Source organism: Mesocricetus auratus, unplaced genomic scaffold (genome assembly GCF_017639785.1).
Source record: "Mesocricetus auratus isolate SY011 unplaced genomic scaffold, BCM_Maur_2.0 Super-Scaffold_100014, whole genome shotgun sequence".
In the NCBI taxonomy this organism is placed as follows: Eukaryota; Metazoa; Chordata; class Mammalia; order Rodentia; family Cricetidae; genus Mesocricetus; species Mesocricetus auratus.
This window is the reverse complement of record NW_024429197.1, coordinates 51,739,239-51,765,905: the sequence shown is the minus strand read 5'-3', so window position 1 is coordinate 51,765,905 and position 26,667 is coordinate 51,739,239. Positions and strand designations below refer to the sequence as shown.

General features: G+C 40.7%; 1 protein-coding gene and 1 non-coding gene across 2 annotated transcripts in view; both read right to left on the bottom strand.

The window, feature by feature from the left end:
* Haus6 (HAUS augmin like complex subunit 6) overlaps nucleotides 1-26,299 on the bottom strand; it is a 34,211-nt gene extending 7,912 nt beyond the window's left edge. The window contains exons 1-14 of the mRNA XM_013116502.3: nucleotides 25,933-26,299; nucleotides 22,367-22,462; nucleotides 20,618-20,696; nucleotides 19,126-19,258; nucleotides 15,999-16,143; nucleotides 14,865-14,930; nucleotides 14,224-14,272; nucleotides 12,390-12,560; nucleotides 11,753-11,946; nucleotides 10,821-10,947; nucleotides 9,625-9,727; nucleotides 5,304-5,385; nucleotides 1,704-1,770; nucleotides 554-739 (exon numbers count right to left, since the gene is read on the bottom strand). Coding sequence (XP_012971956.1) covers nucleotides 554-739; nucleotides 1,704-1,770; nucleotides 5,304-5,385; nucleotides 9,625-9,727; nucleotides 10,821-10,947; nucleotides 11,753-11,946; nucleotides 12,390-12,560; nucleotides 14,224-14,272; nucleotides 14,865-14,930; nucleotides 15,999-16,143; nucleotides 19,126-19,258; nucleotides 20,618-20,696; nucleotides 22,367-22,462; nucleotides 25,933-26,060 — 1,626 coding nt within the window. The 5' untranslated portion in view covers nucleotides 26,061-26,299. The remainder of the gene's footprint in view (nucleotides 1-553; nucleotides 740-1,703; nucleotides 1,771-5,303; nucleotides 5,386-9,624; nucleotides 9,728-10,820; nucleotides 10,948-11,752; nucleotides 11,947-12,389; nucleotides 12,561-14,223; nucleotides 14,273-14,864; nucleotides 14,931-15,998; nucleotides 16,144-19,125; nucleotides 19,259-20,617; nucleotides 20,697-22,366; nucleotides 22,463-25,932) is intronic.
* LOC121144186 lies at nucleotides 1,854-1,984 on the bottom strand. Its single transcript, XR_005881510.1, has one exon.
* Nucleotides 26,300-26,667: the final 368 nt, after the last annotated feature.

Genomic DNA, 26,667 nt, shown 5'->3' with positions numbered 1-26,667 from the left:
GCCCATGAAGGCAATAGCACTGAATCTTGAGTTACAGCAGTTGTGGGCCACCATGCATGGTGTCAGGGACAACTCGGGTCCTCTTCAAGAGCAGCACATGCTCTTAACCACTGAACCATCTCTCCATACCCTAGTCTAACTTTTATTATCAGTGACTTCCTTTACTTCAAACTACCCCTACTACTCAACAACTGCACTCCATTTCTGATCCCAACACCACTTAGAAAAAAATAACAGAGATGAAGCATGAAGCCAGGCAATGGTGGCACACACATTTCTTCCCAGCAGAGGCAGCAGGCCCATCTCTGGGAGTTTAAGGCCAGCCTGATCTATACAGAGTGAGTTCCAGGACAACCAAGGCTACACATAGAAACACTATCTCGAAAGAAACAAAGCAAAATGAAAACAGAAAAGAAGGGAGGGAGGAAGGGAGGGAGGGAGGGAGGGAGGGAGGGAGGCAGGGAGGGAGGGAGGGAGGGAGGACAGAAGATAGACAGACAGACAGGCAGGCAGGCAGGCAGACAGGCATATTTATGAATAGTCTTTCTCTAACCTCTTCTACCAGATGGTCTTGCTCTCTCTGGAACAGATCACTCTTTTTCAATGGCAGAGATCCGCTGAATACACTAGTTTGTGTATTCTTTGCAATATCTAATAAAGGAGAGTCTTCCATGTCAGAGTTTGGCACTTTCTTAAAACTCATCGTGTTTTTCTCTTTGGGAGTTCTCATATTTGGATCCTGAAAAAGAGATGTACATTACAACCTTAACAACCATGGCTGATTTTAAAACTCTCTTCATTCCAGATTTTGAAGCTAAAAGCTTCATTTGAGATTCATGGGCTAAAAGTTGAGTTGTTTTACTTTTTAAGACAGTGTCTTATCAAGTAGGCAGGCTAACATTGAATTGCAGTGTAGCCCAAGCTAGCCTCACCTGGAGACACTTATGCTTCGGCCTCTCAAGGACCAGGATCACAGGACTGAGTGTGTCACCACACTGGCAAAAAACAATACTACTGTGAAAGTATGTGTTCACTGGCAGAGCTAAATAATTTCACATTTTCACTTAGTAAGAGAATTGAAAACATACAAAAATGGGAGAAAAAACTTTGAATATAATTAAGTTATTATGTCACCAAAATAATATTTTATTATAAATCACTATATTCACAATTAATTACAACTATTTTTAAAGACAGGCATTAGATACCTGTGTGATCCCAGTACGTCGGCAGCTAAGGCAAGAGAATTGCCATGAGTTCAAGATTGGCCTGGGCTACACGGTGAGTTCAAGAAAAGAGTCTAGGTCATTTAGCAAGGCCGTGTCTTGCGGTGGAACAATCTTCATATACTGTAAATGCGTATTGCTCTCATTATTAATAAACATGGCGAGGCAGGATTTTCCGGGCAGAGAGAATGCTGGGAAGAAGGGTGGAGAGAGAGGAGTAGGAAGCCAGAGGTGGAGGAAGCCTCTGTAGAAAGTGAAGTTAATGAGCCATGAGCCAGGTAGCAGAACTTAGATTAAGAAATATGAGTTAGATTAGTAAGAGTTAGCTACTAATAAGCCCGAGCCATTGGCTGAGTATTTATAATTGATAATAAGTCTCTGCACATTTATTTGGGACCGGCTACTGAGACACAGAGAAACTCTGCCTACAGTGTCTTACAGCAAATCAACAAAAATGAAAACTGTTTTACAATATACCTTTTCAAGTAGTGTGGAACTGTTTGCATCTGATGACGAAGCACACTGTAAGGAGAAAGGCACAGGGCTGAAAGAAAAGACAGCAAATCCAAGTTATAAAGTTATAAGTAGGGAGGCGTTCACTCACTTGATGTATCTGAATACCTAAGAATTTGTCTGCCCCGTATCTGTCCATGACGATTTCTCTCAATTCGTCCTGGTCATCAAAAGGCAATTTATTCTAGGGAGGTCTAGTGACAATTAGAGCAGTACCTCTGCCCAATTTGTGTATCATTCTCCCAATTAACCCAAACGTTCTTACTTTATATTTTTTATGTCAATAACATTTTTACATGGTTAAGTGATTTGACACATAACAAATTCAATACAACTTAAAAATTAATTCAGCCGAGCTTTGGTGGCACACACCTTTAATCCTAGCACTTGGGAGGCAGAGGCAGGCGGATCTCTAAGTTCAAAGCCAGCCTGGTCTACAGAGCGAGTTCCAGGACAGGCTCCAAAGCAATACAGACAAACCCTGTCTCAAAAAATAGTAATAATAATTCAACTAACTAGAATTACATTAGTACAATATCCTCAGCATGTTAATACAATTTCATAGTAGCAGACTTTAATATTCTTTTAACTAGACATGGTAGCACACGCCTGTAATATCAGACAGCTCAGTGACAAACACTTGCCATGTCAACCTAACAATCTGAGTGCAAGCTCCAAATTCCACAGTAGAGCAGAGCAAACTCTCAAAAGTTGTCCTCTAATTTTTGCACACAAAGACATACTTGTGCCCCTACCACACACACATAATAATAAATATTTTTCCTTTTATTTATTTTGGTTTTATCATGGGGGGTTAGAAGATTTTTTATAACACCTACAGGTTAAAATCCCATAGCAAGGATAAATATAAGTATACTGTCATGTATGAAATCCTGAAAGTTTCAGCACAAAGTACTGAATTTCTCTAAAAAAAATAATATAAATTATTTTTAAATATGAAAAAAATAAACAGCAATCCACCCACCTTAAGCCTGCAATGACAGTGTGGCTGTATTAAATACTTTATACTGCTCCCTTCCCAAGCCATGAAAAAACACAATATAGTAATTAAAATTATGTATGTTCATGGAAGTGCAAGTTTTAATAATAAAAATAGCAACTTGTAAACACCCTTTTCTGGCCTCCACAGGCACCTGCACTCATATGCACATACACATACACACATGACTAAAAAATACTAAAAACAAATCTCAAAAAAAAAAAAAAAAAAGATGGGAACTGGCAAGATGGTTCAGCAAGTAAAGCCACTGTTGCCAACCCTGCCAACCTAAGTTTGAGCTTTGGAACTGACATTGTAGAAGGAAGGAATAAGCTCACAAGGTTGAGCCGGGCGTTGGTGGCGCACACCTTTAATCCCAGCACTTGGGAGGCAGAGGCAGGCAAATCTCTGTGAGTTCGAGGCCAGCCTGGTCTACAAGAGCTAGTTCCAGGACAGCCTCCAAAGCCACAGAGAAACCCTGTCTCGAAAAACCAAAAAAAAAAAAAAAAAAAAAGCTCGCAAGGTTGTCACTCTGACCCCACACACACGCAATCATGCATCCACACAGAAATAAAAAAGTGTAAAAAACAATACAAGAGCTGGAGAGATGGTTCATGTGCTCACTGCACAAGCTAGAGGATCAGATTCCAGAGCCTCAACTAACAACCACATAAAAAAAAGTCAGACATGGCAGCCTAACCCTGTAATTCTAGGAGACAGAGACACAAGGACCTCAAAGGTTCACTAGCACCCAATCTAGCTGATTTGTGAGATCCAGGTTCAGTGAGAGACCCTACCTCAAAATATAAGGTGGGGAGGAATAGAAGACACCTAGTCATTATCTTTGGCCTCCACATATGCACACATGCCTAGGTGTGCACACTGAACACATATGTGCATACATAAGCATACACCACACATACACACATAAATACAATCTGTTCAGTGTACCTGTTTCATTGTTACATAATAATTCTTACTTACAATAGAAAATACATGGATTACATTTAATTCAGAGTTTTTTACTTTTTTAAAAAAATTCATGGGGGGGGTGCATTTCACAGCATACATATGGAAATCAGCAGACAACTTGGAGGAGTCAGTTCTCTCTTTCCACTATGTGAGTCCAAAGGATCAGGATCACATCCAGGCCCTCAGGCTTGGTAGTAGGCACCTTTACACACTAAGGTATCTCACTGGTCACCAGTTTTTTACTTTATATCAGACATTGATTGTAAGAGCTAAATAGGATAACAGGAAAAGGGCAATAAAAAAACATAATTCCTGAAGTGGTAACAAAAGAGGCTTAAGTTTTTATATTGAATCTGGTATTAGAGTAAATCAGATGTCTTCTAATATTTTTCCTAAAGAATGTGAACTCTTTATAAAACATCAAAAACTTCAGTATAAGCCCACCATTGTGCACACCTTTAATCCTAGCACTAAGGATACAGAGGCAGGTGAGTCTGAGTTCAAGATCAGCCTGTATTCTGAGAGAGCCGAGTTACAGAGTGAGACCCTGTCTCAAACAAACAAATAAGAAAAAATTGCAGTATATGGGCCAGAGCAATGACTCACCACTAAGAGCGCCTGCTCTTCTTGCAGAATGCTTACCGCTAGCAGCTACAATGCGGCTCACTTCACTGTAACTAAGTTTCAGTGAATCTGGCACCCTCTGCTGGCCTCCAAGGGCACCACGTATGCACTCAGTCCGCTTACACACATGCAAGCAAAGCACTCAAACACATAACAAACATAAACTAGAAAGAAAACTTTTATAAAACAGACGGAAACAATTTAAGCAGGCTAAAGAAGGAAAGCTAAATTAGACCCAGCCACCGCAACAGAAAGCACTAGTCAAAAAAGTCCCCCCAAACCAGACGACCTCAAACGCCCCAAACCTTTAGATTCAATGGTTAAGACTGATTTCAAAAATAGTTCACACACACAGAAAAGAGCAAAAATTCCCAAACTTACCTTATGCAATGTCCAAACCTGCACTTTCTTCAAAGTTCAGACGTTGTGGGATCCCGCCTGGGTCCCGTTGCCACTTTAGCCCCCAAATAACACACAGGACGCTTTATTAATTATGAAGCTGTTGGCCATTTGCTTGATTTCTCATTGGCTAGCTCTGACTTAAATATTAACCCATAATTATAATATATTTTTCTATAAGGACTTATCTTTCCAAGGACGCACCCTCATGTGTCCTCTTCCTGTAATCACATGGCAACCACTCTCTTGACTACATTTCCCAGAATCCTCCTAGACTCCTAGTCCCACCTATCTTGCTTCCCTATTGGCCAGCAGTGCTTTATTTACATATACACACAGAAGGACTTCCCCATTACTCAGATAATTCCCATATAACACAATATTCAGATAAATAGAAGAGGAAAAATGCCCAGGCAAGTAATGAATGTCTTCTGCAAATGTGGGGCTGCAGTAGAAAGACACTGTCTGCTTGAAAGGAAGAAACCATGCACTATTCTACAGTACAGAGTTCTAAACTGGCTCAAGATGAGACTAGAATCAACAGTTAGCATGAAAGTCAAATGTTTTACCTGTTGGCTAGATCACACACACCTCCCAGGGTATCGGCTTCTCTTCTGCTACCATTTTCTTGGTTATGTTCTTTATGTGTATCTAAGGAAGTTCAAAAATTATTCTTTCAGTTATGTTTGTGTAGTCTAACATTTAACGACCTCTAGAAATGGTTCAAACACAGGCTTTGTTAATGTTGCACAAGTGCTCTATCTGTTGAGCTGAATTCAATCCCAACTGGTTAGAATGGTTTCTAAATGAAAGAAAACAGAAGATGACATAAACATGAGTAAGGAGGCAAGGGCATAATCAGTGGGTAAAAACGATTTGTTGTACAACGCTGATGACTTGAGTTCAACCCCTAGAGCCCAAGACATAGTGTAGCTATAACCGCAGGACCCTAAGGAAATGAGAGGCAGACACAGAGAAAATAGGGGACTGCAGGTCAAATGACCTTGCAGAACTGCAAAAAAGCAACAAGAGACCCTGCCCCATACTCACACACTCAGACCACCACACAGGAAAGTTTTTAAAAACTAAGGCCAGTAAGACAGTTGGCTCAGCAGGTAAGGGCACATGCCACCAATCTAGTAGTAGGCTTCTATAGAAAGATTGATGTGGCCAGGCACGGTGCTGTTATTCTAGCACATAGAAGGTGAAGGCAAGAATTCAAGGCCAAGCTGGGCGTTGGTGGCCCATGCCTTTAATCCCAGCACTTGGGAGGCAGAGGCAGGCGGATCTCTGTGAGTTCAAGGCCAGTCTAGTCTACAGAGCGAGTTCCAGGACAGCCTCCAAAGCCACAGAGAAACCTTGTCTCGAAAAACCAAAAAAAAAAAAAAAAAAAAAGAATTCAAGGCCAGCTTCACTATACAGAGAGTTTGAGGCCAGCTTGGATAGGTACATGTGCATGGCCCCAAGTTTGATCATCAACACCAATTCAGTGTTAAATAACCATGTTTCATTTAGAGTGAATAAATCATGTGCTAACAATATTAAGCAAGCAAAACCAAAAAGTACTTAGCATATTTCAATGCAATTATGACATCAATATGCCTACATAATTGTTTTCACCATCCTATCAATAAACAACTCAGTCACTAACCCACTAATACAGCAAAGAAATAAAAGAGACTCTGACACCAAGCAGTGAGTCTAGGATAGTGGTGACTGAAGTGCCCTATTCTACTGCTACAGCAGTATGCCAGAAGTATGCAAGGAGGCAGAGGATATACACCAGAGAGGAAAGACACTAAAGCACTGCAACAGGGTTCTTTCTCGTATGGCCCTGGCTGTCCTGGACCTCACTCTGTAGATCAGGCTGACCTCAAACTCACAGATGCCCTGCTTCTGCCTCAAAGTGCTGGAAGGAAAGGCATGCGTAAGTTTTCAAAACCCTCTGCATCTACTGACTATAATGGAATTATAAAACATTCCCCAAATGAGAACAAACACAAATACCACAAAACTAGTACAACACTGTAAAAACAAATTACTACATACAACTATAAATATCACCTGTTGCTGGTAGGCAGAACTGAAACTCATCTGTCTGGCAAATAAAAAGTTTATAACCATGAGGTGGTGCTCATACTCATAATCCCAGCACTTAGAAAGCTGAGTTCAGGGACTGGAAAAATGGTCCAATGGTTAAAAGCATTGGCTGCTCTTCCAGAGGACCCAGGTTCAATTCCCAGCACCCACATGGCAGCTCACACGGTCTATAACTCTAGCTATAGGATTTCTGACACAAACAAGCAAGCAAAATACCAATGCACATAAAAATAAATCATTTTTTAAAAGAAGGAAAGAAAAAAAGGTAAGTTCAAGATTAACTTATGCTACATGGAGTTCCAGGCCAACATGAACTTCTCCATGTGGAGAGAACCACTAAAAGTAAAACTGCAACCAAATATTTCAAGAAGAAGAAACAACTTGCAGGGCCATGGTGGCACACACATTTAAATCCCAGCACTCAGAGGCAGACGAATCTCTGTAAATTTGAGGCCAGTCTGGTCTACAAACTGCATTCCAGGATAGCCAAACCCTATATGGAGAAGAGGAGGAGGAGGGGGAGAGGGAGGTTTTTCGAGACAGGGTTTCTCTGTGGCTTTGGAGGCTGTCCTAAAACTAGCTCTTGTAGATCAGGCTGGTTTCGAACTCAGAGATCCGCCTGCCTCTCCCTCCTTGAGTGCTGGGATTAAAGGTGTGTGCCACCAACACCTAGTAAGAATTTCTATATACAAATGACAACAGAGATGAAAGACAGAATTAGATGTACTAGTCATGAGTGGTGCCACATACCTCTAATCTCAACATTTGAGAGACTGAGGCACCAGAATCTCCAAGTTTGAGGCTGACCTGGGGTTCAAGTTAGACACTGCCTAAAACAAAATGAGTAACAACAGTGACAAAACAGAATAGGATTTTGCAGGTGTTTAAAAGAAAATGACTCCCAATGGGAGTGGCACTATTAGGAGGTGTGGCTTTATTGGAGTAGGTATGGCCTTGTTGGAGAAAATGTGTCACTGTGGAGGTGGGCTTTGAGGTCTCATATATGTTCAAGCCATGCCCAGTGTCTCAGACCACTTCCTGTTGCCTGATGTCAGAGATACAGGACTCTCAGCTCCAGCACCATGTCTGCCTGAACACCTCCACATACCGCCATAATGGACTAGACCTCTGAGACTGTAAGCCACCCCATTAAATGTTTTCCTCTAAGAATTGCCCTGGTCCTGGTGTCTGCTTACAGCAACAGAAACCCTAAGACAGAGTTCCAGAAGGAAAGGATTTAAAAATGAAAGATGGAGATGACTCAGCAGTTAAAAGCACTTATAGCTTAAGCTGGGCGTTGGTGGCACACGCCTTTAATCCCAGCACTCGGGAGGCAGAGGCAGGCAGATCTCTGTGAGTTCGAGGCCAGCCTGGTCTACAGAGCGAGTGCCAGGACAGCCTCCAAAACTACACAGAGAAACCCTGTCTCAAAACAAACAAACAAACAAAAAAAACAAACAAAAAAAAAAGCACTTATTGTTACAAGGTATTTGATTACACTGTGTAAAGATGTCACTCTGACTGGTCAACAGCTAGGCAGGATTTCCAAGCACAGAAGGCACTAGGAAGAAGGGCAGAGACAGGGAGAGACAGAGAACAAGCAAGACAGGTAGGAGAAGTAATAACCACGAGCCATGTGGCAGTACATAGATTAATATAAATGGGTTGATTTAAGTTATGAGAACTAGTTAGGAATAAGCCTAAGTTACTGGCAGAGCTTTCATAATAAAAGTCTCTGTCATTATGGGAGACCCAACAGTCTGAGGAAAAGTCCAACTACAGCTTATTGCTTTTACAGGACCATATCAGACTGCTCAAAACCATCTTAACTGTAGCTCTGGGGTATCTGACACTTCTTCTGTCCTCTACGGGCACCCTCATACACATGTTCGCACACACACAAACACACACATGTAAAGACAGGCAATAATAGGCAATATTAGAGAAGACACAGGAAAACAAATTGTCCAACTTGGAGAATAATGAGCTCCTAGAATACACATACACAACCCAAATAGATAAAAACAAACCTACATTTAGGCATGTCTGAAAAAACCTGCATAATATAAAAAGGGAAATCTTACAAGAACCATAAATTATGGTTTAATTGTATACAATGAATGACAATGAGGTAAACGGTCAATATGTCAGAGATGACAGAAGGCAGGAAACCAGGCTTTACCATCACAGTCCTAAAGATGATTTATCAATCCAGGTTTCTAAAACGGAGCCAACTATTGTACAGTACTGAGTAAACACCAGGTTTGGTGTCTCACATCTCAAATCCCAACCCTCAGATAGGCTGAAGCATTCGTGTTTTGCAAATGACAGGATTCTATCCTTTGTGACTTTTTGTCACCAAAACAGAAATTTTATGCTACATACATCTCACAGTAAAAATAACTGGTGAGCCAGCAAGATGGCTCAGTATGTAAAGGCACTTTGCCACCCAGCTTGATTAGCTGAGTTTGATCCTGGTGTCTCACAAGGCAGAGAGAGAGAACTCGGTTGTTCTGCGACCTCCACACAAGCACTATTGAGTGTATATACACATGTACATCAATAAGCACACAATTAATGTAAACATTATTTTAAAAATAGAAATAACTATTATAAACAATGAGAAATATGCCAAGTGCAGTTGTACACACTTGCACTCCTGGCACTCAGAACAAAGAGACAGGAAGACAGCTGCAAGTTCCAGGGCAGACTGGTCTAACAGTATGTTCTAGGTCAGTCAATGCTTTACAATGAGACAGTCTTGAAAAGCGACTGGGGGAGCGTACCAACCTGGAAGTAAAGCAGGATACTTTAGAAGTGTACTCTTTCCATGTACTTCCTCTGACACAGGATCAAACGAAAGGGGAGACATGGGGGGCAAAAGATCCACAGCCTTAAAATACAGAATTCACAAATTAAAGTCAACGCTCTCACAAACAACCACAATGATAAAGCTAAGTTCTTCTATAAGTGGACTTTCCCCTAACAATAAATTACCAAACATCTATCCTGTGACTATTTTTTCTTTATTTTTATGTGTGTGGACATTTTGTCTACATGTACATGCACTACATATGTGCCTGGTGTCCACAGAAGCCAGAAGAGGGCATCAGATACCCTGAAATTGAAGTTTTAGCTGGTGATAAGCCATGGAATGGGTGCTAGGCTCCTCTGGAAGAGCAGCCAGTGGACTTAACTGATAAGTCATCTCTCCCTCCCCTGCAAACATTTTTTTACAATCAAACAAATAATATTTGTTTGTATAAGCAAGTCTCAAATTTTATTTAGTAGTATTTTTAACCCTCTGAATTTAAAATGAGTAACTATAAATAACAGTAGCTTGATGAAAAACTATTATGTACTTAGAAAAAGCAACTAATTAAAACATTTAAATGCACAGTAGCACACAACTATAAATCTAGTATGTAGATAGCTTTATGCTACATGTACTCTAGATCAGCCTGGGATACACAGCTACACAACAGGTACCTGTCTCTAAAAAGCCACTGAGCCAAGCATGGTGGCCGGGCTTATAGTCCTAGCATTTAGGAGCAGATGCAGGAGAATGAGCTGGTCATATTCATCAGCAGCTACACAGAGAGTATAAGGTCAACTTGGGGCATATGAAACTCTCTCAAAACAGAAATAACTTGGGCTGGTGAGATGGCTCAGCAGGTAAAAGCACTGGTCCAGCAAGCCTGAGGGCCTGAATCAATTCCAGGACACAAGAGAAAAGGATTGGAAAGCACTGACTCCCTAAGATCATCCTGTGCCTTCTGCATGCGCGTCATGACACATGTGTTATTCTACCTTCATCAAACATACAGTAATACACTATTGTACCTCTACTTCAGTGTAAACACAATAAATACACACACACACACACACTCTTCTAGGTTACTATAGCATAAATTAAAAGACTGTTAAAACTTAGGAAAATTGCCAAAATTAAACTCTTCTCCAAATCCCAAGTCTATAATACTTACTGAAGCCCCGCCTTTAATTAGACTGAAAGGAGACAGACCAAGAAATTCTTTCCACTTCTTACGGCATTTTCCTTCCTTTTCAAGGATAGACTGTCTTATTGCAGCGACGTTCTCTTTTATTTTATGCCTATGATATCATAAGAAATAACTGTATTTGAAGGACAAATAAAAATATAGCACAATTTAAGACAATAGTACAAGGTCAGAGAAGAATATCAAAGATTAACCATTAAATTATATATAAATTAACTCTCAGAATTGACTCTTTAGAATTTAAAGTACACTTTTTCTTCTTTTAAAACAAAAAAGCAATCATACATCTACTACTCCGCTTATTTTAAAAACAAACTTTCTTTTGAGACAGTGACATACACTACAGGCTGGCCTAAGCTACCTAGCAGAAGGTGGCCTAGAGCTCCACACCCTCCTGCCTCTGCCTCCCAAGTGCTGGGGTCACAGGCTTTTGCCACAGGGTTTTATTTCCCCCAGCTCTGACCTTCACTCTGAATCCAACTCCTAATCCATCAGCCTCTAAAAGGAGCCAAGCCCTACCTACTCAAATGAGAACTTTTGTCATGCTCAGTTTTCAAGGGAATCTCACTCTATAGAATAAGTTGGCCCCAAACTTAACAATCCTCATGCCTCAACCTCCCAAGAACTAAGATTATAGGCATATAAAGCCATGCATGAGTTCAAGGTTAACATGTTCTACATACTGAGTTCCAAGCCAGCCAGGGCTAAAAAGTGAGATTCTATCTCAGAAACAAAAAGAATTTTCATAAGGCAAATACTTTAATCCAAACAAGATAGTAATTATTTGTCCCTTTACCTCAATGTCTCTCTGGAAATGTATCACATATAAGACTCTTGAATACCAGTATTTCTCACCCTACCCACCCCATAGTAAAATAACCAAATATCTTTCTGTGTACCTCATGTGTTTCATATCTGACAGTCTTTCCCTCTGAAATTTGGTTTCTTTTTCAAGGTAATGAAGGTCTATTGTCAATCTTGCTTGGTCAGTCTTAGAATGTTCATATTTCATTACTTTCAAGACTTCATTTAACAACTGAATAATTGTTAAGAGGTTCAATTTTCCAGCCTCATAAACATTTCCCATCTGCAACTAAAGATTCAGAAGGGAGGGAAAAAAGCAAAGATCTGTAGGTTCTTATAGAAATAAGCTGTTAAATATTTATGATTTTTACTATTAAGTAACAATTACCTTAAGGAATAAATCAATCGCCACCCACATGTGCCCATGCAGGTATATGTACACACACACACACACACGCGCACGCACGCACACACACACACGTAAAGAACCAAAACAGTACTATCTTCACACTAAGCAGTGTCAAGCTCTCTATACTATACAAAACTGTGCAATGAAGAGGACATTAAGGAAAGCAAATGGATACAAATGCACACACCTTTGCCAGGACCTCTATGTAGGCTTCACTAGAGATAATAAAAAACACAAATGCTGGAAGCAGTGGGAAATCACTGAGTTGAAAAGAAAAGTAAGACGCAGTGACACTGTTTTAACACATTGACAGCAAAGCTTACCTGGCATATCTGCTCCTCGATTCTGTCAAGTAAGAGCCTTGGAATATTAACAGCAACATTAGTTCCATCCAAAGCACACTGGTTAACTAGACTGAAGACTGAACTAACAACTTCTCTCTCCTTTTCCAAAAACATGAGTGTCTCATTCACTGAAGTCCACAAAGACCGAACCTTTGAAAACAAAATATAACATATAACATATATGTACTCTAAGAAAACCTTGGCATAAATATTTGTTCACCCCTACTAACAAAAGAAGTAAAAACTGAAAAGAAAATTATGGGACTGTATTCTAATTGTTTAAAGTATTCATAATTCCCCCCCAAAAAATCTTTTTCTTAATTTTTTTTCTTTTTTGGGATGAGGGGATTTGACACAGTGTCCCAATACATAACTTTGGCTGGCAAAGAACTAGCTTAGACCATACTAGCCTCCAACTCAGAGATCAACCTGCCTCTGCCATTGCCTCTTGAGTGCTAGGATTAAAGACTTGTGCTATCATAGCTGACCTAGAGAATTTCTTAGGGAAAATACAGCTTACATAATTTTCAAACAAACTTAAGAAATCTTTATACTACCATTCAAGAATTCTATTACATATGGCAAGCACAAAAATGAAGAAAACAGCCGGGCAGTGGTGAAGCACGCCTTTAATCTCAGCACTGGGGAGGCAGAGGCAGGCAGAGCTCTGTGAGTTCAAGACCAGCCTGGTCTATAAGAGCTGGTTCCAGGACAGCCTCCAAAGGCAGAGGAAACCCTGTCTGGGGAAGAAAAAAGAAGAAAACAAACGCCAGGTGTCAAGTCAAGCACTCAAGAAGAGGCAGAGGCAGACAGATCTCTGTGAGATCTAGGCCAGCTGGATCTACATACTGACTTCCAAGACAGCCACAGTTATGTATCCAGACCCTCTCTCTCAAAAAAAAGAAAACAAATCAAAGATGAAGCAAATAAGCAGAATTCAGTCAGAAAAAACTCACAAAAGCAGGTGAGCAAGTCACAGCCTTTTCACAATGAAGGTAAAGTAAGTGCAAACATTATGAACTTAGTTTCCTTTGAAAGCAATGGGGTATTTTTTAAAGTAACTTTCCTATTTTTAAACATTTTATTAGTATTATTAGTATTATTATTATTATGGTTGTTGTTACTGTTATGTGTCTGAGTGTTTCGCCTGCACGTATGTCTGTTTACCAGATTCATGCACGGCTAGCTAAGGCCACAAAAGGAAATCAGATCTCCTGGGACTGCAGTTACAGGTAACTGTGCAGGACTGTACGGGTGCTGGAAACCAAACTGGGTCCTCCAAAAGAGCAGTCAGTGCTCTTAACCTCTGAGCCAGATCTTCAGCTCTTCCTTGTGCCTTTTCTTTGTTGTTGTTTTGGTTGTGTTTTGTTTTTTGAGACAGGGTTTCTCTGTATTGTTTTGGAGGCTGTCCTGGAACTCACTGTGTAGACCAGGCTGGCCTCAAACTCACAGAGATCTGCCTGCCTCTCCCTCCCAAGTGCGCCCGGCTCTTCCTTATGCTTTTTGAAGTAACATTTTGTCCTCATACGCTAAGGGTTCATTATAGAAAACTTAGAAAATACAGAAAACAAAACCTTTCCACCAATGCCCTACTATTAACATTTTGTTAATTCCCATGTGTAGGTAAGTATATACATAAATTACATTTTCAAACAAAATTAGAGTTGTTATATATGTTCTTTGTTGCTGCTTCTCACTTGGGATTACAGTGTCAGGTTTCTGAAATAAACTAATACAGAAAATGCTAACATTAATAACCTACAAAGACTTCCACAATAAACAGATCCTCTGCTATTAAAAAAATGTACCTCACCTTTTGAATTTTCTCTTGTATATTACTCTGATCATCACAGGGGTCCATTCTAATAAAAAAATTAAACAATTAGTCATTAAAAAATCCACATGGTTATTTTACATTCCAAGAAACCAATTGGTCTGCAAATCTACTAACAAGCATTTCAGTTAAAAAAAAAAAATAGCCGGGCGGTGGTGGCGCACGCCTTTAATCCCAGCACTCGGGAGGCAGAGGCAGGCGGATCTCTGTGAGTTCGAGGCCAGGCTGGACCGATAGCCTCCAAAACAATACAGAGAAACCCTGTCTCGTAAAAACCAAAAAAAAAAAAAAAAGTTATCAGCTGGGTGTGGTAGTGCATGCCTTTAATCCTAATGTTCAGTAGGCAAAGACAGACAGATCTCTATGAGTTCAAAGCTAGCCTGATCTATGTAAAGTCCCAGACCAGACAGGGCTACCTACATACACTGTGATATCCTGACGTAAAACAAAAAGAACTCAAACTGAAGGCAATAACTTTGAAAAACTTTACTGAAAGTGAGAAAAAAAACATGCTCCAGTCCTAGCATTTATTCTATTTCTAATTTTAGTAGTTTCATCACTCGTTAAATTCAAGATCTAAACTTTGTATAAGGTAAAGTTCAGCTCTAAAAGTCACTTGCCTTTTAATTTGGTTTTGTAGGACCACGCATTCTGATCTCAAATTTCGTACTTGCTTAATAGACAGACTGCAAGGCAAAACAGATAAGAACATTTCAATTATAATGAACTGCCATTTGTTTGTTTTCTCTTTTCTTGACTATAATATTTTAATAGTAAAATTTAAAGTGACTGAGACAGATCAGTCAATGGGGAAAAGCGCTTGCCTCCAAACCTGACATCCTGGGTTCAGTCCCCAGACCATAAAGCAGAAGGAGAGAGTCAACTTTCTAAAGCTGCCCTCTTATTTCCACTTGCACAGTATGGAGTGTACACACTACACAAGCTTATTTCTATATATAAAAGTAAAGGGACAAACTCGTCCATGACAGTTGCCGGTCTCGTTTCATGCTGTGACACCAGAACACAGAAAAAAGGATACGCTGAGTAGATAAATGCACATATAAATACTACAAACTGGAATGTGCCAGTCTGTAGTATTTATATATACAATATAGAAGAGGAACACAATTCAATGCTAACCTGGTCTACATGGCAAGGTCCAAGTCAGCCAGGTCTTCATGGTGAGACCCTCTCAAGTAACAACAGATATCAGATAGATAGATAGATAGATAGATAGATAGATAGATAGATAGACAGACAGACAGACAGACAGACAGACAGACGGACAGAGATAGATTAGTATTCTATTATACTGTTGGGAGGTATAAAATATTCAAACTATGAAGGAAACATTAAATACATAACGGAAACATGAAAAAATTTACAGAATGAATAGTACAATTAGAACTCAAAACTACAACCCCAACCAAAGAGATGGCTAAGCAATTGCTGCCCTTCAAGGACTCTGGTTCAATTTCTAGCACCAACATAGTGGCTCACAACTGTCTGTAACTCTGCTTCCAAGGACATCAAACACCCTCTTCTGACCTCTGTGGGCACCAGGTACATGTGATGTACAGACATATGTACAAGTAAAGCACTCAAACACAAAGAATAAAAATAATTTTAAAATTTGTATAATTAGATTATTAGTTAATAGCCAAGAATTTGAAGTAGGCATAGATTATTTCTAGGCTTATTTATATTGGTATTTATTTAAAAGAAAATTTTTCTAACTTTAAAGTATTACTTACTGTGCATTTTCCTGGTATTTTTGAATAACATAATGTTCTCTTTGCAAAATTTGTAAAAATCTGTTACGTGCTACATGGCATCTGGCAAGGCACGTGTGCATATCTTGTGGCTTTGCATTAAATGTTTCTGCAAAACGTAGAGCATCTATATGGAAGACAAGATCACAGATAACATCACATAAGCTCGTCTTTTCAGAAAGACAAACGGAAGGAAAAACTAAAACAAAACCTGTGTCATTCTTAAGCAACTCTTCACTTTGTTACTGATGACCAATGAAGAAGAATCCATACAAACATATCACAGGTCAGATTTTTATCTAGAAGTCCTACTGTAAAGACAGATTAACAATAAAAACAGGGATATTCTCCCAGGCGGGGTCTCCACACCACACTTAAAACAACTTACCCACCTGGGAGGTGGTAGTTGGTACCTTTAATCCCAGCACTCAGGAGGTAGAGACAGGTGACCTATATCTCGTTCAAGGCCAGCCTGGTCTGCAACACAAGTTCCAGGACAGCCAAGACTGTTACACAGAGAAACCCTATCTCAAAAAACAAAACAAAAACACAACATATTTACATCCTAACACGCTGCACAGAAACCTCCACAATGTCTAATTACTTGAAGGAAATTAGTTCACTGAATTCAGAAATCACCTAGACATTGAAAACCTTGACTAAAATTACTTTAAATTACAAGTTGTATTCAGAAGTCCAAATACAAAATAAATTCTTATTAAATCTAAATAATAAGCTGAGCATGGTCCCAGTAGTTGGGAGATAGAGGCAGGAGGATCAGGAGATTAAGGCCAGCCAGCCTTGGCCACAGAGGGAGACTAAGACCAGCCAGGGTTTCTCCAAACAAAACAAAGAAAAATCCAAACATACACATTTTATGTAAAATAGCTTGGATTATATGTAATTGAGATAAATTATCTATTTACAGAAAAATTGTCAAAATGCTAATGTTGCATTAAATTTAAAATATTTATAAAGCTCGATCATAGATGTTTGAAAACATTATGCCTAGAAATAGCAGGCAAATGCAAACACATCTAGTTTGGATTGTACCACTGTAATTATAAAGGTTAGCTAAATGCCTTTCAGCTATAGGCTGGGTAAACAATTTAGCTGATTTGTTCAGTATAATAAAAAGCAGTTCTAGAAAAAGGAAGGAATGTCTATCAACTGACACCCAATGATCTCCAAGTGGAAAAAAGATCCAAAGCCAGGGCTATAGCCACATTTATGAACTTCGTTCATTTTTTATTTGGTTTGAGTAGTGCTTTTTAGACAATCTCACTATGAGCACAAGCTAGCCTAGATTTTACATTGTAGCCACAGGCTGGCCTCAAACTTGCAATCTTCCTAACTCAGCCTCCCAAGTGTTAGAATTAAAAGCATGTATTATGACACCAGATAAAGTCTCTATGTAACCCATGAAGGAGGCCTAAACATCTGCTTGTTCATGTGTATATGGCTTTTTTATATTTTGGGTTGTGAGCCTAGCCTTTAACTGCCGAGCCATCCATCTCTCCAGCCTGTTTTGAATCTTTTTTTTTTTTTTTAAACAAAAGAAATTGCTGGTCAAAGTGGCACGCTTTGTAATCCTAGTACTAGGGAGGCTGAGACCAGAAAAGAAGGAAGGGAAGGTAGAACGGTAAACAAAGGGGGGAAAAATTGGATGGTGGTGGCACAGGCCTTTAATCCCAGCACTGGGAGGCAGAGGCAGGCGGATCTCTGTGAGTTCGACACCAGCCTGTCTTGGGAAAAAAAAAAAAAAAGAGAGGGAAAAGAAGGAAGAAAGGAACATTGCTTGTAATACTCATTTCACTGTTGCTTATACAACTGAAAAACATCAAAATTAGTTCCCAGCACTCTGAAGGCAGAGGCAGGAAACTCTTGAGTTTGAGACCAACTTGATCTACACAGTGAGTTCCAGGACAGCCGTTAGGCAGAGAGGTCCTGAATTCAAAACAAGGGGGGGGATCAGGTTAAAGAACAGGGTGAGTTCTCACGCTCTGATTTAACAGTGTGTGCTAACTGACCTGAATAAACTAAACAAGCCATGTCAGGAAACCAGGACAGGCAGGGTCAGTACTTCAACACTTTCCCTTGTACCTGTCCATATTTCATGAACAAAAATAACAATAGCACCACAGTTAATAAACTACAAATACTACTCACTTTTAGTAACTCTAAGAATTCATTTACTTAAACTGGGCGTTGGTGGCGCACGCCTTTAATCCCAGCACTCGGGAGGCAGAGGCAGGCGGATCTCTGTGAGTTCGAGGCCAGCCTAGTCTACAGAGCGAGTTCCAGGACAGCCTCCAAAGCCACAGAGAAACCTTGTCTCGAAAAACCAAAAAAAAAAAAAAAAAAAAATTCATTTACTTGATTTTTATGAATTAAAAATTTGAAATGAAATTATTGCCCAATGCCAGTATATATATATTCACCACACTGGAATAGAGATCTGATTTGTCTCGGTGGCTATTTTTAAGCCAAGCAAGGTAAGAATGGATTTCTACACTTTTTTTAAAGGCAGTTTTTCACTAGGTAGTGCACGTTTGCCTGGAACTTGCTATGTAGCATAGGTAGTTTAAATGTCTGTTCATCCTGCTTCAACTTCCAAGTGTCCATATGCCACCATGCTGGCAGTTTCTGTATTTCTAAAGGGTTGTAAAAGCAAAATTATGTGATCCATAAAGTCTAAAATACTTACCGACCTTCCTATGGAAAATGTACCCTAATCCCTGCACCAGAGCATAATGTAGTAACATAAACATTAACAGACTCATTATGAGGTTTCAACCATACATGAGTAAAATACTAACCATTTGGTTTTTCAGGCAAATGATGTTTTAACTCAATTTGATCTTGATTTAAAATTATGAACAATTCAACAAACAATAAAAACAAGGCACCAGGCAGTGGCACACACCTTTAATCCCAGCACTTAGGAGACAGAGGCAGGTGGATCTTTGTGAATTCATGGCCAGCCTGGTCTACAGAGCTAGTTCCAGGACAGCCAAGGCTACACAGAGAAACCCTGTCTTGAAAAACAAACCAAAAAAAAAAAAAAAAAAAAAAGAATAAAAACAAAATAAAGTATGAGTAAACTTACCATTAGATTTTGTTTTAATATATTTGATTGCAACATATCTTGCAAAATGATACATCAGATGAATAAACTTAGGACCACCAGGAGAAAGAAACAGGGAGCCAACAACTTGGGGAAAACCACTTCCACATTCAGCCTAGGAGAAGACATGATGAGATGATTCAACCAAAAGGAACTGTCACATTTTCAATCCATACTTTTTTAAATTTTACTATTTTATGTTTGGGTGTTTTGCCTGCACGTATGTATGTATGTCTGTGTACCAGGTAAATTCACTGGGAGGTAGGGCCAGAAGAGGACATCAGATGCCCTAGAACTGGAGCTTACTGGAACCGGTGCTGGTGAGCTACCGTGTAGGTGCTGAGAATCAAACCTGGGTTCTCTGGAAGAGCAGCCAGTGCTCTTAACCTCTGAGCCAGCCCTCCAGCCCCCTCGCTCTATTTTTTTAAAGGGTGTGTAATTATCCTGCAGTGGGCCACACATGAGCTCTTCACTGTAGGATAGTAAACTAATATAATAAACTAATATAATAAAATAAAATAAGCACTCCCCCTCCATAGCACTGTGACTTAGAAAGCTCAACTTCCACAGCAGAAGAGAAAATAGAAAACATAAAGCTTCAACCAGCTACTACCTCAGTCCACTCTCCTACCATTTTTAAAACCTAAGAAAGCCAGGTACAGTGACACACATAATTCCAGTGCTAGGGAGAGAAATAAAGGCCTTTAACCTGAGTACTCAGGCAGAGGCAGGTAGACAGATCTCTATGAGCTTGCTTAAGACCAGCCTGATATACACATCAGTTCGAGGCCAGCCAGAGCTACATAGTGAAACCTATATCTTAGGAAAAAAAAAAAAACAAATTTCACTTTGGGGGCTAGGGAGATGGCCCAGTAGATAAATGAGACCAGAATTAAAATTCTGTGAATTCCAAAGAGAAGCAGACAGACATAGCACCTGCCTGTAATCTGAAAACTCTGGAAGACAGAAACAGAATTTATGGTGGCAAACTGGCTAACTAGACCAACAGTAATGGGAAGCTTCAAGTTCAATAACAGAACAGCTTTGGCCAGGCATGGTGGTACATGTTTAGTCTTAGCACTCCAGGAGGCAGAGGCAGGCAGATTTTGAGCTCAAAGCCATCCTGGTCTACAGAGTAAGTTCCAAGTCAGCGAGGGCTACACAGAGAAAACACTTCCATAAAAGGGGGGGAGGGGTGATGCCAGCTTCAATAAATAAAATTATATATATATAAGGATCAAGTTAGACATCCAAAATCAACCTCTGGCCTACAAAGACACAACAGAGGCTTCATTTTACAAAAAGAATAATGTAGTTAGCAGTCTGTTCTGTTGTTCTTTGGTTTGGATGGTTTTGTTACATACAGTGCTATTAATGGAACATGGGGTTTACACATGCTAGGCGAGTAACCTACTGAGCTATATCCTCAACCTTAAGGATGAATCTTCTATCTTACAAAAAATAAAATACTTACAGAAATCTCTCTTAACCATTCACAGCAATGCTTCCGGAATTCCGTGTCATGTTTTTGGTTAAATGGAGGCCAGCAATCTCTTTAAAACATAAAAGCTGATTATTGAACCCTCCCCAAAAATCAAACTTAGCTAAATTTAAAAGACATAAAATTTGTTCTCCACAGTAGAAAAATTAAAGCAAAATGAATTAAACTAGTGTTCTTAAGCTCAACTAAATGCCCTCTATGAGAAAATAGTTCTTTTTCTGAAGTTAATATTTGGGTTTTTTTTGTTGTTGTTGTTGTTTCTTATTGCTTTGGAGCCTGTCCTGGAACTCACTCTGTAAACCAGGCCGGCCTCCAACTCAGAGATCCGCCTGCCTCTGCCTCTCAGGTGCTAGGATCAAAGGTGTACACCACCAAGCCTGGCTAAATCCTTTTAATCCTATCATATATGAACCTATGGGAGCAGAGGCACATGAATGTCTGCCATTTCAAGGCCAGCCTGGTCTATAGAGCTAGTTCCAGGACAGCCAGGGATACACAGAGAAACCCTCAATAAATAAACAAATAAATAGATAGATAAGCCGGGCGTTGGTGGCGCACGCCTTTAACCCCAGCACTCAGGAGGCAGAGGCGGGCGGATCTCTATGAGTTCGAGGCCAGCCTGGTCTACAAAGTGAGTTCCAGGACAGCCTCCAAAGCCACAGAGAAACCCTGTCTCGAAAAACCAAATAAATAAATAAATAGAGATAGATAGATAGATAGATAGATAGATAGATAGATAGATAGATAGATAGATAGATAGATAAAAAACAAAATGAAATAGGAATGGCCTTGTTGGAGGAAGTTCTTTCTCTCTACCTAGGGATTAGGATGCAAGTTCTTAAATACTCCAGCACCATGCCTGTCACTATGCTCCTCACCATGATTATGGAATATGCTTCTGAAACTATAAGCAAGCCCCAGTTAAACACTTTCTCTTATAAGACTTGCCTTGGTTAGTGTCTCTTCATAACAATAGAACAGTAACTAAGAGACCCCTATTACTTATGGTTGTATTATTATTAGTTTAGTTGAAATATTTTTTTGAAGGTCAGCCTGTTCAACCTAACAGATTCCAGGTCAACCAGAACCACATAATCGAGACTCTGGTCTCAAAAAAAAAAAAGAACTTTCTATATGTATGTGTACGGTTGTTTGCCTGCAAGCATACACCACTTTCTATGTCTGGTGCCTTCAGAGATCAGAAAAGTATGTTGGAGACACAGGTGGATGTGAGCCAACATGTGGGTGTTGAGAATCAAGCTCAGGTCCTCTGAAAGAGCAGCCAGTGAGCTTAACCACAACCATCTCTCTAGTGCCCCGAAAATAAAAATTTTATAGAGAAAAAAAATAAGTGTACATTAATCCATTCATTTTTAGGCCTAAGACCATGAAGCTGATGTGATGGGTGGCACACACTTTAAACCCCAGCACTAGAGGCAGGCAGATCTCTGGTGGTCTACACATCGAGTTCCAGTGAGACCCTGCCTCAATCCTCACATCAGAAAGACTATTAGGAACAGCAGGAACAAATGTAAGAAACAAAAGCCCTCATACAGCTACAAAAAGGCTAAGCATACATTTTTAAGGCTCACACCTGAATTATCACATTCACTGAAAACACGATAATATCTAAAGCTAGAATTCGGGCTTATATAAACAAATAGTCTATTTTCAACTCTGAAAATGACTAAAAGTAGAAAATGAAATAATTTTTTTTCCTACCTGAAAACTTCTTTGGCAAGAGTTTCATCCAGCGTTTGAAACAAAAAATAAGAAACTATATAAAAGGCATCACGGTTCAGTTTGTCAAACATGTTCCTAGTTTAGAATGGGAAAACAAAGATAAACGATTAATAAAGCTATACAACATCAAAAACTGCCTAAACATTGCACTTAAACTGATATTTTTCATTCTCTTCAAGAGGTCAAGGCAAATTAGTTTTAGTGTTTCTAATTCAGGCACACTTTATATTCCATTAAGAAAAAAAGCACACAAGCTTTTATCTTCTGATTCTGAAAATAGAGATCCAAATAGAAAACTAGCCCTTTTGCTTTATTGCTGTGAAACATTAAACAGAGAGGGATGTAAAAGCTAATTAGCAGCAAGAGCACGCCAGATTGGATGAAGATGGCACTGACATTTACTAAGCAGTAACAGCTAACATTTTTAAGAACTTGGTATTTGTGCCTTTTTTTTTTTATTTCTTGGTTTTTGTTTGTTTTTTTTTTGTTTTGTTTTGGTTTTTTTTTTTTTGGTTTTTCGAGACAGGGTTTCTCTGTGGCTTTAGAGGCTGTCCTGGAACTAGCTCTGTAGACCAGGCTGGCCTCGAACTCACAGAGATCCACCTGCCTCTGCCTCCCTAGTGCTGGGATTAAAGGTGTGCGGCACCACCGCCCGGCCTATATACCGTTTTCTTAAGAATATTTTAATAATTTGATTGTCATTGTTATATATACAAAACTTTACAGATGCTTAAAAAAAAAGTTGTCCCTTCCCAAAAATACTCAGGTGGGACACTGCATTCAACAAGTACCTGCTGAATGAACACCTCCACCTCACCTTTCATTCCAACTGTCAGTTTATTCAGATGTAGATAACCATGCAACTCAGCTTCCCCTCTATTCCACTCCCTAGCAAAACTAACGAGACTTTCTAAATGCAGTCTTTGAAACAAATACCTTGGCCTGGAATAGTTGGGTCAGCTTAGTGTGTTCAAATTTATAACAACAGTGGCTTTACAAATATATGTCCACAAACTACAAACACAGAATTACAAAGTTTGCCACCGATGTGAATAAAATTTGTTAACTTCTTTAAATAAATGTGATGCAATATTAGCCCTCAAAGTTGTAATTAAGTTTGGTTTGGTAACTGCTTAGAAGTTACTACTATTAGCATATGTAGTACTTTGTTTAGAAGTCTGTTTGAGATGGCTTAGCTTAGTAGGTAAAGGTGCTTGCCACCAAACCTTTACTACCGGAGTTCTATTCCTAGGACCCACCTGAGAGTCGACTCCGTGTGTATATGTGGGGGGGGTTAAAAAATCGAGAAACGCCATTCCGTGGTGGCCCACGCCTCTAAATCCCAGCATCCAGGAGACAGAAGCAGGTGGATCTCTCTAAGTTTGAGGTCAGTCTTGTCTACAAGACAGCCAGGACTACACAGAGAACCCTGTTTTGAGAGAACCCTGTTTTGAGAGAACCAAAAAAAAAACAAAACAAAACAAAACAAAAACAAAACTGGGCTGGAGAGATGGTTCAGCAGTCAAGATCACAGACCATTCTTGGTGAGGAATGGGTTTCAAGAAATCATCCCAAGCACAAGGCCAGCTGTGGAATAAGTAAGACACTGTCTCAAGAAACAAAACTGGGGGGGGGGGGGGGGCTTAGTAGCTCACACCTTTAGTCACAGCACTTGGAAGGCAGGATCTCTGAGAGTTCAAGGTTAGCCTGGTCTACATAGTGAGTTCCAGGACAGCGGGAGCAACATATATACATAGTGCGACTTTGTCTGGGGGGCTGGGGGGACGACAAAAAATGGAAAAAAAGAAAACAAGATGAAACAATGAGGGACAACAGAAGATAGCCAATGCATCCCACATTCTTCTTGTCCTTCATGAGAAACATGAGGGAGACTGCCTTCAGTCCTGTTTCTGGAAACTTCAAGTTGCAACACCCTATTAGGGTAGCATAACTGAACGAGGGTCCTGAAAAATGTAACAGTAAGCTTCTGAACAGCATCTGGTGGTAAGTCAGAGGTGTTTCTGTGGTGCTTGCCCATGTTGCATCATGCAATACCATGACTGCCTTGGTGCCAAACAACATGCATGCTCTGGACTGCCCATGTCACCACACAAGCCCAACAGCTACCTGAAACATCCTGGTAAACTCACGACCACTACTGAACGTTGTAATGGCATGTCAAGCTGTTACCAGACAGCTCCCTGTTTTTACTGAGGCACAACAGTTTCATTATAGAATCCCTACAGGCATGCCTCAGGGAGCTTGAAGTATCAAAAATAGTATGTCTTAGCTGGGCGTTGGTGGTGCACGCCTTTAACCCCAGCACTCGGGAGGCAGTCAGGCGGATCTCTGTGAGTTCGAGACCAGCCTGGTCTACAACAGCTAGTTCCAGGACAGCCTCCAAAGCCACAGAGAAACCCTGTCTCAAAAAACAAAAACAAAAACAAAAAAAAAAAAAGTATGTCTTTGGACTAATGTTGAGACATGAGTGTTGAGACAAAGTCTCACTATGTAGCCATGGCTGGCCTAGAATTCATTATGTAGACTAGGCTTGGCCTCGACCCTGCAGCAATTCTGTCTCCTAAGCATTGAGATTATGGATTACAGATACATACCATCACCTTCGGATTGCCTGATTTTAAAAAGTGTTGTCTGTGTTTCTGTGTAACCGTCTGGAGGTTGTCTTTTTTTGTTTTGTTTTTTTTGTTTTTTGTTTTTTGAGACAGGGTTTCTCTGTGGCTTTGATAGCTCTTGTAGACCAGGCTGGCCTCGAACTCACAGAGATCCGCCTTCCTCTGCCTCCCCAGTGCTCCACCCGGCTCCATCTGGAGTTTTATTAAACACACACACACACACACACACAGGAGTTTTATTAAACACACACACACACACACACACACACACACACACACACACACACAGGAGTTTTATTAAACACACACACACCACTAATGAACTTCCAGGGCCCTGGTTCAATTCCCAGCGCAACAAGGCAGTTTACAACTGTAACTCCGGTTGCAGGGGAATCTTACCCCTTCAGAGACATACAAAACACCAATGCAGATAAAAAATGAAAAGGAATAATTTTTTTAAAAGGTCCAAAGCGGGAGGGGAAAAAAAAGGTCTGGAACCAGAAGTCTAAGAAGCCCAGGTCTAAAGTACACGAATACATAGTATTTCGTTTTGTGTCACAACAACATAAGTGGCAGGGGTGTAAAAGCGGCTTTTGCTTTTTCGTTCCAATATGTCACGATATTGTTTGTTGTTAGCTCTAACACTGTAACAAGTTTTGGTTCTCCGATATGAAGTTAAACCCACAATTAGCCACTTATATGGCCACGGCGCGACAGTTCCCCCGCGCCTCTCACCAACTGCAGAGCACAAAGGCAGGGTTGAGCCAGTCCCGCGGTTCTGCCCCGACAGCAGGGCGCTCCCCGCCCTACAATGGTGGCGCGCAGTCCACGCCGCAGGCCGGCCAGCAGCCGCGGGGTTTCGCCGCCAGGGACCCGCCACCCGGGACCGCGCCGCCGCCCTGGTCTCCTTACTCTCCGAGGTGCGCGTGAGACACCATCTTCCCGCCGACGGTGACGCCCGCGCTCGCATCCAAGCCCAGCGCCTGCAGGTACATCCAGAGATGCTGCTTCTCGAAATCGGTGTCCCAGGCCGAGCTCATCCTCTCGGTTAGGCACCGCGGCTGCGACGGGGGAAAGAGAAGGCTCCAGCGACCCAGGGGACCCCTGCACCCCTCCTACAGACAGCCCCGGGTGGCGGCAGCCCCTCCGCCGCGGCCGCCTGCTGGCCCCACGCGGGAAGCCATACCACCAAAGGCCAAGCGGGCCCGCGAAAGCAAGCCAGTGACTACGGCGCTGCCCGTAAACCGAGACTCCCGCGCTTGCGGAAGGGAACAGTGCGCCGGCGCCTCAGGACTTCCGGGACTGGGCTTCTCTATCTCCCGCCATGCAATGCGCCCTCGTCTTCCTCTGAGAAAACTACAAGTCCCACAAAGCATTGCGTGGTCAGGCTTGCTCCAGGGTCCACTAACGGGTATTTTGCTGAGACGGTGGGGCTATAGGTTCCGGGTTCTTAGAATTTTATTTTAGGTTCCTGTTGCCCAGAATGTGATTGCTGACAGTTTGGTAAAGTTTACACTGTAGCCCCTTGTAAATAACACGGCTCTGAACAAATCACCTTTTCCTTTGGGGTTTTTTGTTGGATTTTTAAGACTGGGTTTAAGACAAGGTAGCCCTGGCTACCTTGGAACAAACTCTGTAAGCCAGGCT